The sequence below is a fragment of the Pogonomyrmex barbatus genome, unplaced genomic scaffold (assembly GCF_055798465.1).
Source record: "Pogonomyrmex barbatus isolate J1 unplaced genomic scaffold, ASM5579846v1 scaffold13, whole genome shotgun sequence".
Lineage (NCBI taxonomy): Eukaryota > Metazoa > Arthropoda > Insecta > Hymenoptera > Formicidae > Pogonomyrmex > Pogonomyrmex barbatus.
The window spans coordinates 3,891,158-3,907,403 of record NW_028297109.1 but is presented as its reverse complement, the minus strand read 5'-3'; the positions used below and the strand labels follow the sequence as shown (position 1 = coordinate 3,907,403).

At 31.5% G+C, this 16,246-nt stretch overlaps 3 protein-coding genes across 5 annotated transcripts; 1 reads left to right on the top strand and 2 right to left on the bottom strand.

Moving 5' to 3' along the window:
- Window positions 1-5,506: 5,506 nt before the first annotated feature.
- Window positions 5,507-13,840, bottom strand: LOC105422033 (uncharacterized). Of its 3 annotated transcripts, XM_089072379.1 has the most exons (6): window positions 7,141-7,481; window positions 6,907-7,055; window positions 6,715-6,825; window positions 6,448-6,526; window positions 6,153-6,336; window positions 5,507-5,913 (listed from the first exon to the last, which is right to left on the bottom strand). In XM_089072379.1, exons 3-6 carry the CDS (start codon window positions 6,781-6,783, stop codon window positions 5,712-5,714), a joined length of 534 nt encoding a protein of 177 aa, XP_088928505.1. In that variant the 5' UTR covers window positions 6,784-6,825; window positions 6,907-7,055; window positions 7,141-7,481; the 3' UTR covers window positions 5,507-5,711. The 3 variants fall into 3 exon arrangements, with proteins under 3 accessions (XP_088928505.1, XP_088928507.1, XP_088928506.1); XM_089072381.1 differs by lacking the exons at window positions 6,907-7,055; window positions 7,141-7,481 and adding an exon at window positions 13,701-13,840; XM_089072380.1 differs by lacking the exon at window positions 6,907-7,055 and having other exon boundaries at window positions 7,139-7,481.
- Window positions 7,562-11,478, top strand: LOC105422003 (dynein intermediate chain 2, ciliary). The gene is made up of 14 exons (XM_011631206.3): window positions 7,562-7,976; window positions 8,075-8,191; window positions 8,256-8,457; window positions 8,545-8,637; window positions 8,740-8,906; window positions 8,989-9,072; window positions 9,220-9,406; window positions 9,480-9,641; window positions 9,714-9,857; window positions 10,052-10,158; window positions 10,254-10,431; window positions 10,518-10,749; window positions 10,813-11,046; window positions 11,170-11,478. Exons 1-14 carry the CDS (start codon window positions 7,923-7,925, stop codon window positions 11,345-11,347), a joined length of 2,139 nt encoding a protein of 712 aa, XP_011629508.2. The 5' UTR covers window positions 7,562-7,922; the 3' UTR covers window positions 11,348-11,478.
- On the bottom strand, window positions 11,371-14,842 carry LOC105422002 (ribitol 5-phosphate transferase FKRP). The gene is made up of 3 exons (XM_011631205.3): window positions 14,042-14,842; window positions 13,701-13,958; window positions 11,371-13,286 (listed from the first exon to the last, which is right to left on the bottom strand). The coding sequence occupies exons 1-3, from the start codon at window positions 14,504-14,506 to the stop codon at window positions 12,516-12,518; spliced, it is 1,494 nt and encodes a 497-aa protein (XP_011629507.2). The 5' UTR covers window positions 14,507-14,842; the 3' UTR covers window positions 11,371-12,515.
- Between the last annotated feature and the right edge of the window lie 1,404 nt (window positions 14,843-16,246).

Below are 16,246 nucleotides of genomic sequence, written 5' to 3'. Positions count from 1 at the left end.
TTCGCGATTTTGCGTTTCAGTCTCTCTTTCTCTTCCTTTCTCATTTTTCTTGTCGTCCGCAGTATATTCTTTTTTCCGAACATGATCTCGAAGAACGTATTTTCACAAAAGCCAATTCTACTAGTTTTTGAATTAGATTCAGAGACAAAATCACTTCGATGGCACGAGTGTTTGGCATCTTTATCGATGTCTTGCCACTGCGTTACTCTTGTGACTACAGATCTATTTGTCGATTTCAACAGGAGGATTTGTCGCCAGATTATTACCAGTTTTATACGCAAATCATTTGCGAATGAATCGATCGATTTTAAATCAGGATTACTCTTTATAATATGTGCTTACATAATAATATAAAAATGAATACGAATAATCAGAAATGATTCAAATAAAGATTCAAATGAAAGCATCTCTGTTGCCTTTCGATAGAATCCACATATAAATAGAAGAACGGTGCTTATTGCTTATTATTGCTCTCTCGTCGGAAGAGAACAAAATTTATTATATCAAAATATGCAAAACATCTCACTCGGCTTACAACCGGCGTTGACATACTTTTTATAATGTTACAGAGGATATTTTAGCTTTTTTTTCTCTTTCTTTCTAATTAGAGAATGCATTGGCATAATAATACGATCCAATATAAAAATATGATTTCTCAATTACAAAATATCAAACAAATGTTAATAAATTCTATCTTCTACTGACAAGATAACGAATATTTTTTTTTGTTGAGTCAACCACAAATGTTGCAGAAACGTGTACAAAATATTTAAGCGCCCGAAAAAACGCCACCGTCAAACTTTTACTTTTACAATTTGTCAAGAGGTTCTTGCGAGGAATAAATTAATTTTGCATTCATCCAGGAAGAGAAGAGAATACCTCTCTGGACCATTGCGTAGACGCGCATATAATATATGAGGACGCGCAACGTGCAGCTACATATTCATACGCGATGCATCATGCGTCGCAGAGATACGGGAATTTAACGCAACGTGCGTTTATTTACGTGGCGAGCCGAACCAGCGGTTTGTTAATGCACATGCGCCTGTCGAGAGAGGCTTAATTAAAAATCGAGTTCGTTGGAATACCGCGAGGAGGAATAAATTTCAGATACATGAGCCATTAATTAGAACGCCAGCACGCTACCAGCATTTTCGTGTTCACATTTACGATCAAAGGAGTCCTTTGAAGAGACATAGGAAATATATTCATAATATATTATGTGGCAATAACTTAATAATAAATTAAAATAGCAACAATGGACTACATTTGTGTTATAAAGATTTATTTTACATCTAATCTTTTTTCTTTCATCTATTTTCTTCAAAAAGAATGCCCAATGAATTTTATATATAATAAAGCAAAAATTCAAATCCTGATTTTAATATATTGTTTAAGAAATCATGTAATATAATGCAATAACAAAATTTGTAGAGTTTGGTACAAAAATTGTTATTTATTCGAAATATATATTCAATAAATACAAATACTGACAAATTTATAGAATACAACCAAAACCGTTACTTAGATCTCACCGTGAATGAAATGAGAACATTGTATAATATTCAGAATTAAATAATATGAAATATATCTTCTAAACTGTTCGTTTAAATTTATCCATTTTAGAACATCAAATCTGTGAAGATATCCAATTACAATACTTTTACTGAATAAAAATAATTTAATTTCACAGATTTGTTACCCCAATATAAATATAAAAAAATTCGTCACTCACCAACCCGACGCGCAACAGCGGAGTTAATCTGCCATGTAGCTACGATGAATCTGTAACACATAAACAGAATATTCAAATTACCAATTACGTTCGAAATGATAGATATTTCAGTTAACATTTCACTTAAAATAATTCTTACGCATATCAAATCTATTTGTTCGTTAATTAAATAATTATTAAAATAATTATATATAATTTAAAAAAAAATCTTTATAAACTCGTATAAAATTTTAAAATGTCTCTCTTTCCCGAACTACGAATATTAAATGAATATTGAAAATCAAAATCAACTGATACAAATAAATAAATATAAAAATGATTAATTTTATAATGACAAAAAATGTATGTATATTTACCGCAAGGTTGCTCCGCCGGTGCCCGATGCCTCTCCTAGGTCTCCTCCTCCTCTCAGAATGTTAGGTCATCGAAGCTCTTCACAGGACACTCGCGAAAAACACTCGCGAATAATTATAATCGCACGTGGACTAATGTTAAATGTCTTTTACGTGATACTTTACACGTTTAATTATCCGTGAAAATATTAAGTTCTAGCCTGATATTTACGGCATTTCTGAAATAAACGCGTGAAGCGACGAATTCTACAGTTCGTTCATTCTCTTAAACCTGCAGCGAAATATTGATTTCAAAATTGACGATTAAAGTGTGAAATGCATTTTCGTCAGATAAGGGCTATGCTATGTATTAATACATTAATAATAACATTAGAGTTATTTAATATTAATGTTATTAATAACGATGCAATGAGTTAGCTTCTTCATCTTTAGGACACGAAATCCCTCGGAATACTCTCTCCATCAAAGCCGTGTAAATGATAATCCCTCGGAGGGATTACAAAAAGTTATATTTACAAAAAGTTATAAATTTCAAAGAATAAAAGTCGCGCAACATGTGTATATATACTTCATCAAATAATCGTTTCGATAAGTTTACGCGAATCGAACTAGTCGTTAATAAGCATTTACTCTTACATTTAGTATATGATACAACAACGTTTAGCATTTAGCATCGAAAAAATATGAGGAAACGCGGAGCGACGCACGCTGCTACCCACCCGTGCGAACGCCGGTTGAAGAATGGTAGCAGTCGAAGCGCTCGTAAACACGCTCGCCGTATGTACATATGTATATATGTATGTATGTATATATGTATGTATGTATATATGTACAGCCACAGCGCGTAAACAATCCTCAAGGCTACGACACCTACAATGTGTATAAAACGAAATATTCAACAATATTACGAAAAATATTTAACTGATACGAAACGTTACAACGTCTTTTGATGATTCAATATTAAATGCTGTAATCATTATGTTTTAAATATTTTCTGAATAATCGAATTATCCTATATCTGTTGCTTCATTTAATTAATTCATTATGATTTATCTGATAAATATATTGTATGTATTTTATCTGTATTAAATTAAATTAAAGGATTGTTACAATAAACTAATTCGCTATATGTATATTTTATAAAATAGTGCAAGTTACAATTAAATCTATAAGAATTTAGAAGAGCTCAGTATTAAAGATATTTCGATTAAATCATTAATAAAATAAAAATAATCTTCTATAATTATCGTGAATGTGTTATTTTGTATCGTATCGTTTATATTAGAATAAAATATACTAATATAATGTAAACATTATCGACAAATAATTATCAATAATATCATATAATAAAAATGTTTATATTGCACATTATAGAGTGTTATTAATTATGTTTTATTTGCTAGTATTTAATACATTACATATTGATAGGATCGAGTTAAACCTACTATCCGTCAATTATTAATCAGTCGTTCCAAAGATAAAGGCATCCTTTTTCTAAAAATTATCATATATATTAGCAAACTTTTAGCGATTGATAAACATAAGAAATTAAACGCGAATTTATTCAATCTTTTTTATTCAATAACTAAGAACTGGATACAAAAATTTTTTTAAATAAAAAAAAACTCAATTTTTTGTCTTGATGAAGTAATATTTTTAGTATTTACTCAAAGGTAAATAAAGAAAAAAAATTATAAATCCCAATAGATGATTATAAAAGTTATCGTATTATTCATCTAAAGAAGCTGCTCGATTGCTATAGCTGAAAGAAATGCATACGCAATGTGCGTTTCATATCGCGATCGAGATCAGTTAGCGAAAAAAAAAAATGTTTTTCTCGTGGTTTCTCGTGTTTCTCCGTAACAGAATGCGTTCTGACACGTTTTACAGCGGCATCCTCTTGTATTCTCCGCATGCAATATCTCACCGGTAGGATCTAGCGCACATTGTGCGTGCCTAGAAAAGTTTTTTTAAGCGTGCGCGGCATTGTTTCGCTTTCCAGCGATTTTATATACGCGAAAAGCTATGATTTACGCAACGGTGCGCTTAGGCGTGCCTTTAAACGCCACGTTTTTAAGGGCCGCCAGACAACTTTCTTCCTATTGTTTAGAATTACTATGCAGACCATGTGAATTTTCTTTCGAGATATTTTATTTTAGTATCCAAAACTTAAATTCGTAGAAAGAAGATTGAAAATTCTATGTTAAAGATTAAAATTACATCATTCACCAGGTAAATTATAATGAATAAGTATGCACATATTATGCAAAAAGAAATGCAAGAAGAAAGTGTTGCTCGGAGTGAAAATGAAATAAATGAGCTTTATTTCAAGAATTACTTAATCCGTAACAAAGGAAATCTTCAATTACTCGATGCTCCTCATTGAACTCGTAATTTCCTGTAATTTGAGAATCTACAAGGTCGCATCGATATTTAGCAAGGAGATTGTCAAAGAATATCTTTACATAATTTCCAGGGTTGTAGAAAAATATCAGTTGTCCATCCATGTTCAATTATAGCGCTTAATTATAGTCATTTTTTTCTTGCCCTCGTGCACGGAACGTCTTCCTTGTATTGCACTCGCGATAGAGCATTCGTTCGATGTACCACAAATTCCTTTCACATACATTGCAATCTAATAAAAGTGTAACATACTGCAAACTTATAATTCCGCGTATGTTGGGGATCTTTCAAAATCGCCAATCTTTTTCGTATTCTTTCGTAATGCAGAATTGCACAGAATAATCAAAGAGAGCGAATTTACGAAAGAAAAAATTATGCCTGTTCCTCGTGCAGCTAAAACTCGCTAGTAAATTTCATTTCTATTCTATTAATTTGTAAACAATATTGTAAACAATATTATAATATGCAAAAAATAAATGTTTGTTACAATCTGTATGTTAGAACCGCTAACAAATATCTTTGATAAACAAACAACTTAATGATTCGTATTTGTATTTATGAAACAAGAATAGAAGTAAAAACAAAATAAATCAAGAAATCGATTGAAACAAATAATTCTAAATATATAGGATATTTCTTACAAATTATTCTCTTAATCAAAATTACTGCCAGGTATAAAATTTTACAAAAATGAACTTAAGATGCTTTCTTGATTAATTTACTATTTCAATTAAAATGCATTTGAATAATGAAATTGCTGCTCAACGTTACCTGCTGCAATATCATGCAAAATAGATATTGCGAGTGTTACCAATTGCTAGTAAACGTTGGGAAACGACATTTGAATAATATTCTTAACAATAATTGCTTAGCTCACGAAGAAGAAAGCGTTGTCCTCAATAAATTGTACTCATTGAACCGATTAATCCTTTTGCTTGAATGTTACTTTATAATTGTACACAAGATGCTCGAACATTGTATAATAATAATGGCAAAGAAATTACAATAGAGAAACAGCAATTTAATAAAATAACTTTAATAATTTAAGCACATTCTTCGTAAACAATGTATGATTCAATATGATACAATAAATTGATTTCATAATCAACTTAAAGAAAACAACTTGGTAAAAATATAATATATTATGCTTTCAACAGTATACTAATACTTAAATAATAATTAATTAGTTTGAATCAGTCCAGTATGTAAACTATGTTACATTATAATATATGGCAATGGCAAGCAAAACATCCAGTAGGTACATAAGTTCTCATGAATGGATGTGGTGGTTGTGCTGGATCCAGATTCAAAGAGTCTTCACTTTCATCGCTTAATTCACCAATGCTGAATGTATCTGTAAGATCTTGTTTGTGCTTTGAGGAATCCTTAGATTTCGCCGGAAAGAGACTCATTTCATCCTCACTACAGTCACACGGCAAATAAAATACATTAATTAAATTTATATACATATATATATATATATATATATATATATATATATACACATATACACATGCTTTTTATAGATATAATAATCAAAATACATATTACTATTTATTAGTAACAATACATATTGTATAATAATATTTAATTAAAAATCAATTTTCAGATGTAATGTATTGATATCATCTGATAATTGTTTACATATAATTATTTCATACCTTTCACTTTCGCTATGCCAATATTCGACTAGAGGAAGATGTTCCTTATTTTTATGTGGTATAGGCAATCTTTGAATTGATATCAACCCGGCAGAACTACCGCTTGTATTTTCATTGTCATATTTTGGAAGCTTAATATAATCTGAGTTTCGTTGAATTCGCTTTGCTTGTTCGATACGTGTCTCTGTAAAATAATGTTACTGCATATATATAATTACAACAAAATCATATTAAGTTGCTATAATTATTGCAGTATATTTAAATAATTTAAAGAATTAAAAGATTGATACAATACCTAGTTTCTTTTGTAACTGTTTGGTTGTATTCCGTTGAGAGACCTGTATGTGATTACTGCTGCAACTACTATCACTACCCTACAAAATATTAACACATTTTTATACCATTTAATAATTTTTGCCTTACACATAGATCATTATTTATATTTCACAATTATAATATGAATCTCAGAATTATATATTACAGCCTCATAATTATATATTCCTCTATTATACATCTAATAACAACCACTTTATTTTAATATATTTATCAAGAAGTCATTTACCAAGAAGAGTCTTTCATCTTCAATATGGTTAACAGCTTTAGGATCACTGTCAATACCGCTATCTTCCATGATTCAAAATATTTATAAATATAGAAACTTTTCTCAATTCATCTGAAACAGAAAAAAATAATTGCATTATTGATTTTGTCTCATTGCTAATCAAACGTAAAAAATTCAATATAAACACTGAACTGTCATAAGCAGAAAACACGGATTACAATTAATAACATCACTGTAATTAACAAATGCTGGTATTCAGGCAAACGACGCAGAGGTTGAGTACATATGTCACAATTTTCACGTGTATTATGTATTACTTTGACATGTATTATTTTCAGAACCTAATGGCATATATATGACATTTCTTATTATGAGAATTATACAAGTAAAATAATAATTTTACAAAGCTTAACAAATAATATTTACAATTTTAAGCGACATTCACTTGCAACTTGTTGGAGTGCTCACATTACGTGGTATAGTCCATTATTGATTTTCTTCGTAGAATAACCCCAAAGAGAAACGCGTGCTCCCAGCGTTGCGAAAGAAAAAAACTAGCATATCAACAATCAGAATATTATGTACAAATAGAATTACGCAATTTTCGAATGTTTTATATTCTTGGCAACTTTATCAGTCATGCTTGATTTTTAGATAGACATGCCTATTATTATATGTACACATAATGTATGCATAAATATTAAAATAAATATTGTTAAATAATAAAAACTGTAAATTTATTCATATATGTCAATGAAGAGGGTTCTAATATTTAGGACATAGAAACATTACTTAAAATTCAGGTTGACATTATTGATATCATAGGTCTGACGTATCCTAGGAGACTGTAACAGACTTCATAGTATTGAATATAATATATGAGGGAAAAGTGTTTGGGGTTTTTATCTGTCATATTTGCATATTTTATTACAATATATTACAAATCATTGAAGAATAATATTCTTAAGCTATAAAATAAATCCACTTCGATCAGAATAGTTGGAACAGTGTCTAACAGAATAGAATTTATCTCATTAATAACAAGTTATATTATACATTTTAGGAACATATAATTGAATATAATTGATTTTTATAACAAAATATAAAGAGAGAGAAATAACAATTTTAGCAAATCAATTACCAAAGACTGTTACAATTTCTTTGATATATTCTTGATATCTGTGATATATTTTTAAACGCAAAAAAATATGGCACCAACAATACCCAAAAAGGTACCTTCCAAAGTAGAGCTAAGTAAAGAGGTATGTATGTCGTTATAAATACATTATAAATAAAGAAAAATTTTTGCTTATATCGAATAAAACTTTAAAACTACTCTTGAAAACTCAAAATTTTGCAGCACTTAACCTTATCTAAGACTTATATATCACGACAAGATTTGGGAGCTGGTGATATAGACTGGATGCGGGGAAAGGTTCTGCTAAGACCAGATGATCAACTGCAGTTAACGGAAGCGGTATGTTCAATTTCTTGCTTCATTTTAGTCCTGGATAGTTTTATATTTATATTCATTACTCCAGGAATTACAAGAGGAATTCGCCAGAGTGCTAACTATACACAACACCAGAGTACCAGACTCCTTAGTTGAATGGTCATGGAAATTACGCGAATTTGTCAGATTACCTCCTCCACCACATTTAGTGACTCTTTTGAATATAACCGGTACTATATTACACAAAGATTCTGAAGAAGCTAAGGTGCAATTAGCAGGAGGAATGATTGGTAAATTCTTTTAATTCTGATAATCAAAATATATATATCAAGTATATATTAGATAAAATAATTTTGTAATTACTATTAATTATGTAGCCGACGATCAGGAAGAGGAAGCAGATGAAAAATTGAAATATGATAAAATAGAAGAGGAAATGGAATATGAAGAAGAAGAAGAAGAAGAAAAAGGTAAATATACAAGATATTGACATTTGTATATGACTCAACAAATCATATTTAATATCTTTGTTTTCTAAATAAAAATATAAATCTTATATTTTATAAGAACAGTAGATGAAATAGATAAAACGGTGGAAGCGCTGGCTGAAGTTGAACGTGAACACGAATTAGAAGCCGAGCCTGAAGAAGAAGAAATAGAAAAGGCAAAGCCCAAAAAAATACCTAATCAATTCAACTTTTGCGAGAGGGCAGCATTGACATATGATAATCCTATGAGGGTATGTATATTTTCTTCTGTGTATCAAATATATTTCAGCATTACCTTATTAGAATGCAGAAAAAATAAAATATGCTTTGCAGGATATGAGTACACAAACTATACCTCCGCCTACCGCAACTTTCAATGCCAATGTCTTTCAATGGACTATTTTTGATGAATATCAGGTAAATAAAAAAATCCTCTTTTAATTAAAACAAAATTATTAATGAATTATTTTATTTCCTATTTTATTATAGAATATTTTTATAAATTTTTATTTTTTGAAGTATATAAGTGGAGAAATATTATGTTTTGATTTATTTTACCGGCAGGAAGATTATGCTCAACAACAACGTGAAAAAGAAAAGGAAAAGAGAGCACCTTTGGCACCATTAAAGAAGGAGGATGTAAAGAAGAAAGCTCAAATGGAATCTTCAGCAATGACAAATAGAATGTTACAAGCTGCAAAAACATTGGAGCGAATGGTGAACCAGAATATTTTTGACGATATATCACAAGGTACATATTTCTCTTTGATCGTTTTTTTAATAAAATCTCAATGGCAAGTATATATTTCTTTAATTGTTATTAGATTATAGATATTGGGACGATCCGAGCGATGAATTCAAGGACGGCGAAGGCTCCTTGTTACCTCTGTGGAAATTTTCTTACGAAAAGACTAAGAAACATGACATTACGGATATGTGCTTCAACAGTAGATATTATGATCTTTTTGCTGTTGCCTTTGGGACATGTTAGTAGAATATGCATACTACTTTTACTTCTTATAATGTTCAAATTATAAATAAAAACTTATGTGTTTTAGTATCATTTAACAGTCAAATAACAAACGGTACGGTGTGTTTATTCAGCTTGAAAAATCCATCGTATCCAGAGTGGATTTGTCCGACAGAATCTCCCGTAATGTGTCTAGACTTTAATGCCCAACATCCTCATCTTTTAGTTATCGGTACGAAATAATATTATTCTATATACTTATTAACATTATCTTTAGAAATAAGTAAGGATTTTCACAGAAAATCTTAATAAAATATTTAAAGTTTGTAACCTAATTTTCGAAATAACAATTATAGTATTGCTATAATATTAACGTTAATTAATAATAACTTTCTAATAATTATTATTATAACAATTAATAATAAGGTACAATGGACGGGGCAGTAGCAGTTTATAATGTAATGTTACCACCATCCTCACCGCAATATAAAAGCAACGACGTTGTACAGAAACATGGAGGGTTAGTATGGGAGGTCTGTTGAATCTTTTAATTCTTTTGCTTCACAATAAATCGAGAATTTCTATAAGAAACGTCCAACGAAATGTTTAACATATATACTAATTACAGATTCGTTGGGCACCTGATACAGAAGAGGGAAATCTAGCGTTCTTCAGCGTCAGTATTGACGGCAAAATAAATCACTGGGTATTAAACCAGAACGATCTCGGTCTTACTACCGTTATGACATTATTCCTGGACCGACCACCTATATTAGGACCAGATGGCACGATGATTACATTGAAAGGTAATATCAGGCAAATAATAAAAGGTAAACCAGAGACATGACATCTCGTTAGACGTGACGATTATGCGACGATCATTCGAATCCAGGATGCGGAACATGCATTGCATTTCATCCTGCCGATCAGAATGTCTTTCTGGTGGGCACAGAGGAAGGTAGTATGTACAAATGCAACACAGCGTACAGTAGTATCTATATGAGGACATATCACGAAGCGCACACTATGCCAGTATATCGGATAGTCTTCAATAAGTTCAATTCCAGCATTTTCGCCAGCTGTTCAGGCGACTGGCGAATCAAGATCTGGGAAGATGAAAGACCGTAAGTTATATCTCCATAATTATACAATCTTAATTATAATATTATTTTTTGCATCGTATATAGAGAACCTTTGTTCATGTTTGATTTGGGTGTTCCAATCGGAGATGTTCAATGGGCACCGTATAGCTCCACAGTATTGGCTTGTGTATCAAACGATGGCAAGGTTACGGTGTTTGATTTGAATGTTAACAAGTACAGACCAATTTGCAATCAACAGATTGTCAGTAAACGAAAGAACAAATTGACCCGGTTAGCTTTCAATAACGCATTGCCGTTTATAATAGTCGGCGATGATAAGTAAGTAATATTATTTGTTTAGTTAAAAAAAACGTATTTGTATGTTGTATATGTATTTGTATGTTGTGTACAAGTTCAAAAAATATAATTTAGAATTTATTTATTCAATATCTGATTTCGCAGAGGTACTGTAAATACATTGAAACTATCTCCAAATTTACGGATAAAAGTGAAACCAACGAAGAAACAATTGCACTTATCACAAACAGAATTAGAATCTATGAAATTAGAAAAGCTGCTCAGCTTTGTGCGAGAACCTCCGGTACTGACACCACCTAAGGATGTGAGAACAGTTACTTAAAACTGATCGAATAACAACACAGATTTCAACCTTTCGTAAACAACAATGCTTTATTAATATTTGTTATAACAGACGGATACATATATATATCTATATTTTTACAAATAAATTGGCACTATAATTATGCAATAGAGAGGTAAATAGTTCTATGAAGTAATTTATCTGAATTGTAGTTATCACAAAGCATCATTATAATAATAGAATAATTCAACCCAACTCATTGATTAATACAACAAATCTAAATAAAGTAATACAACAAATCTAAATATTGATTTGAATTAAAGTGATCTATATAAAATATAGATTATATAATTTACACAATTCTTTAAATGCAAGATAATAAAAGGAACAATCAAATGCGATATAAACGTTCAATTGAACTAAGTAAATTTTTTGGTATTTTACTATTTTTCGTTTAGCAGCATTTTGTTCAGTAAAACTTGATTGAGAAAATTCCTGCTATATAAATATTTATGAAATATTTTTCACGTTATGTAAAACTATCCAAGATACGTTATTAAATGCCTCTATCGCACAAATAAAATATTTCTTAAATATGAGATGTCATTTTTAATATTTTAATAAATATTTAAATTTCTAATACAAAATATGCAACATATTAAGTTACTATCGTTACCTACCTAATAAAAAATAAAAAAATCTAGTAAAGAGTTATATGTAATAAAAGTTTATTCTAAAAAATGTATCAACAAATCTATCAGCAAATCTAATTAAAAATACTAAGTTTATTTGGCACAATATATTAATAGGTCAATTCATGCAAGAAGAATTTAAATTTTACTATTCTGAATTTCTAAGCCAAGTTATTCAGAGATATAAAGATAACATTTGATAACAATTATTTGTCATTATTTCTTACTAAAGTAGGGTCTGAATAAGGCAAATAGAAATGTTTACAAGTCTTCTCCTTAGATGAGAGATGTTGTTAAATTGTAATTTGTTTATATGTAAACATCTTCATACATGGATAATCCTTTCCTAGTTAGCTATATGCATAATATTTCAATATAGTTATCAATACGATAACATTTAACGGCTTTATTTTTAAAGCATCGATAAACTCAGGCAACAATACTACCATAAATAATCTCACATAATTAATCGGAAAATGGATTATAATTAATCGAATAATTAATCGAACACATAATTAATCGAAAACAAATTTACTAGGTAACTCTGGATTTTCTATCACTCCTTTAAAATATTTAAGCTCTAAAAAGTCCCTAATATTATTTGGACATGGCACTTGTCTACCGGCGAACTCGATGCTCGACATCGGATGAAGAAAGTGCTCTGGGAAGTCCCGATTCTTCAGGAACCACGCATCTTTCGTCATAGATCCATTGCGCGCGTAGAACGGCAACAGATTCACATGTAAACGATTGACTCTGGAATACTGTACCTTGAAGAACTCGCCTTCTGTGGCCTTTTCCCAGATAAAGCCGTCGTCGTCAACGACCGGTTTACTCCTGGCCCTAATCAACCACGGCGATCTTGCCAAGTCGTCTCGGTTCAATCCAATTTGTATTTCATAATCCCATGGTAGAATATCGCCGTGTCTCATTGCTCCCAACAGTGACTGACCTTCCAGCCAGAATCTTATGCCAACTTCTTCCAGTTTGTCAATAACATGATGGGCAACTTTTCTTAACCCAGCCAGACAACAAGGTGGCGTGTATCGATGCTGATAGAGATATGATGGCACACCGTTTATCACTGAACCGAAGCATCTCGCGGATTCCCGTGAACAACCATACCATTCTACGGATTCAGAAGCCCTCGTAACTTTCTTTATCCCCAATTTCTCGAACATCAATCTCTCCCGTGCGCGATATAATTGCTGCATCTTGGACTGTGCCTGCTGATTTCTATATAATGGTTTTCCCTCGTTGAACTGATATTTTTTCAGTATATGTATCTAACACATTACAAAATATATTATAAGTTCATTTAATTAAAAAGAAATCTCTTTAACATAGAAAAAGAATTAGAAAAATATTGATCTTAAAGCAAATATGTAATGTATAAAAAATACTTACCACATAAATTAAAAGATTTAAACATAAAAAAATTTAAACACAAATTTATATGCTAATAATCACTGACACAAAAACACAGAACTAAAAATAAAATAAAATATAATTCGCAAAAATATTTATAAAAAAATATTTTCATAAATATATCTATATATATTACATATTTAACTATAAATCCAATTGTATATAAATTCCAGTACAATATTAATAGAAACAGATATATTAAGCTTAATTAAACTACAAAAAATAAAATAAAAAATAATAAATAATTATTTCAAATTAGACAAATAAATTACCTTTGCACCAATAGCTGTTGTCTGAATGTATAATGCATCCGTAAAGGGCAACAAAAATGGATCTGACAATCTCCTTAGAATTTTGGCTTCAAGCATAGTTACATGTTTGCCCATTACACTATCACATTCTGTTCCTGTAACTCGCGTTATCCTCAAACTCCATTCTTTTACTCTTAAATCTAATTCAAGACAATGTAAGGCTATCTTTCCCACTGGCACAATAACTATTCCTAAATTTGACACTTGCGAGACAGTTTCCTGAAAAATATACATTAAAGAGAAAAATAAATTATATTTTGTCGCAAGACAAAATGTTTTTTCATACAACAAAGAATTTTTACCTGCATAACTTGCTTAGTCGACAATCTTGTTGCATCAGGTAAGAACAAGACAAACTTGGTACGTATGTAGAAAAGTGGATTTCTATCTTCAAAGGATTTATTGAACTCAGGCCGTAAACTGATTAACTTGACATTTCTCATGCTCTCGTTGGCAAAATTCAGCTCCAGTGGTGGATATGGCAATTCATCGCATACTATCAAGACGGGTATTCCTGGAAAGGAATTCAAAACAGACTCCACCATGGACGCCACATCGTTTTCGAAGCTCTCGAACTGCCTGATGACGATGGTAACCAGACGGGCCAGGCGCCGGTGAAACTTCTGCGGGGGCTCGTTCGTTGCTACATTCGGCGTCAGCAAGCCCAGGGTGTTTTGCGCCGCGAACAGCCGCCATATCCTATGCCAGACGATGATGTTGCCTAACAGAGCAAGGACCAGGACCGCCCTGACGAATCTGAGGCGCATTATTACGGCACACGACGTAGTTTCATCTTACGTCATTGACGAATAACGGCGTCTATCCTCGCGACATCCCGTCAAGCTCCGATGAGCGTTTGACAATTCAAGATACTCTCGTCATGCCGGCACAGCAATTTCAGCGATAATAAACTTACGTGCGGGTCATCTCGTATAATCCAATCAGATCTCGCGTCATTAAGAGATTAACAAACGCGTAAATATAGCTTCATTCCCCGATAAAGGCGCTCACCTGCAAAACGTTCGAGTCCGTTTTTTAGGTTAGGGTATGATAGCTTTGGTTAGTGAATTCCGAATCTGCCATCCTTTTTTTTATGCAAACTGTAGTAACATGAAAATAAAATATATATATGTTGATTATGATACATCCTTTATGAATTTTTTTTTTATAAAATAATACTGTAACTTTAACATCAAAGAAAAAAAAGGATAATTGTCGAATGTCAAAATTGAATTTAATTATTCAAAGGTTGCTTTTGCATATTGAAGATGACGTATCGCGAAAGCATATGAATTCATGCACGGAAATACATAATTGATCTCGTAATCTCGTACTGGAAATTAGCGTAATTGCGCTCAATTGGAAAAGGGTAATCCTTGACCCCATGCGCATTAACCGGCATTCGATCTGAAAAGCATTTGGTGATTTCAATTGTGTCGAATACTAATTATTTATTTTTTTTAAAACAATATCTTTGATTAATCTGATTTAATTAAAAAATAATTTATAATTTAACAAATAAATGTAATATTTTACCAGCACAGATAGAATCATCACTTTTTTTCATCATCTTTTATACACGAAAGAAAAACTAGAGATTAAGGACAATAAATCATGCAGCTAAAAATTTTATCATAAGCGATATCGTCGATTGAATAAAAAATAAAGTAATTAAGATTAAATAATTAAATTAAAGTTTGATCAAAGTCCTTTTTCTAGCAAATTCATTAATTTTTATTAACAATGAATTACGAAGATAAAAAAATAATTGGATAAAATGTAATATTTTATATAAATATTGTCTTAAACAAGAAATTAATTAATAATCGTATTTGTCCTTATCTTTGCGTAGAATAATTACCGCGTCCTGCGTGCGCGAAAATTATTCGAAGAACATAAATGGACAAAAAGTATCTTTAATTGGAAGATATGTCTTTCGAGAGCTTCAGAATATCGTCAGAATTACTCGGGGAACATGTCGAGGCAAGAGGTATTAAGATGTAGTGCCGTTAGATCGTCGCATCTTCCGAGAGCTCCGAAAAATATCAAGAAGTATTAGGACCACACGTTGAGCGAAGAAGTCGTCGAAATCAGAGCTCCCACTTCTGGCACCGGGCGACCAATCAACGCTCCATAGCAACCGCAGGCCCCTTAGCAACCCCCCACTATCGGTCCGCCAATGAAATTGCAGCCCAGAGAAAGCAATGGTTTCCCACCACCACTAGGCAAGGCTCCCCAAACTCGACTATCTGCGTAATGGAGGGGGAACTCGAAGCTCCGCCTTACCTACCCAGAGTTACCGGTTACTTCCTCGCCTAATATAATTCTCTAATAACTCTGACGATTTTTCGCAGCTCTCGAGAGATGCGTTTTCTAACCTCGCTATCTCTTACGACCTCTTATCTCGGTATGCTTCCCTGCTAATTGTGACGATTTTTCGAAGCTCACGAGCGACTCGTATTCCACATCTCGCGTTCCGTACTGATTACCCTCGCTCCAGTTATTTC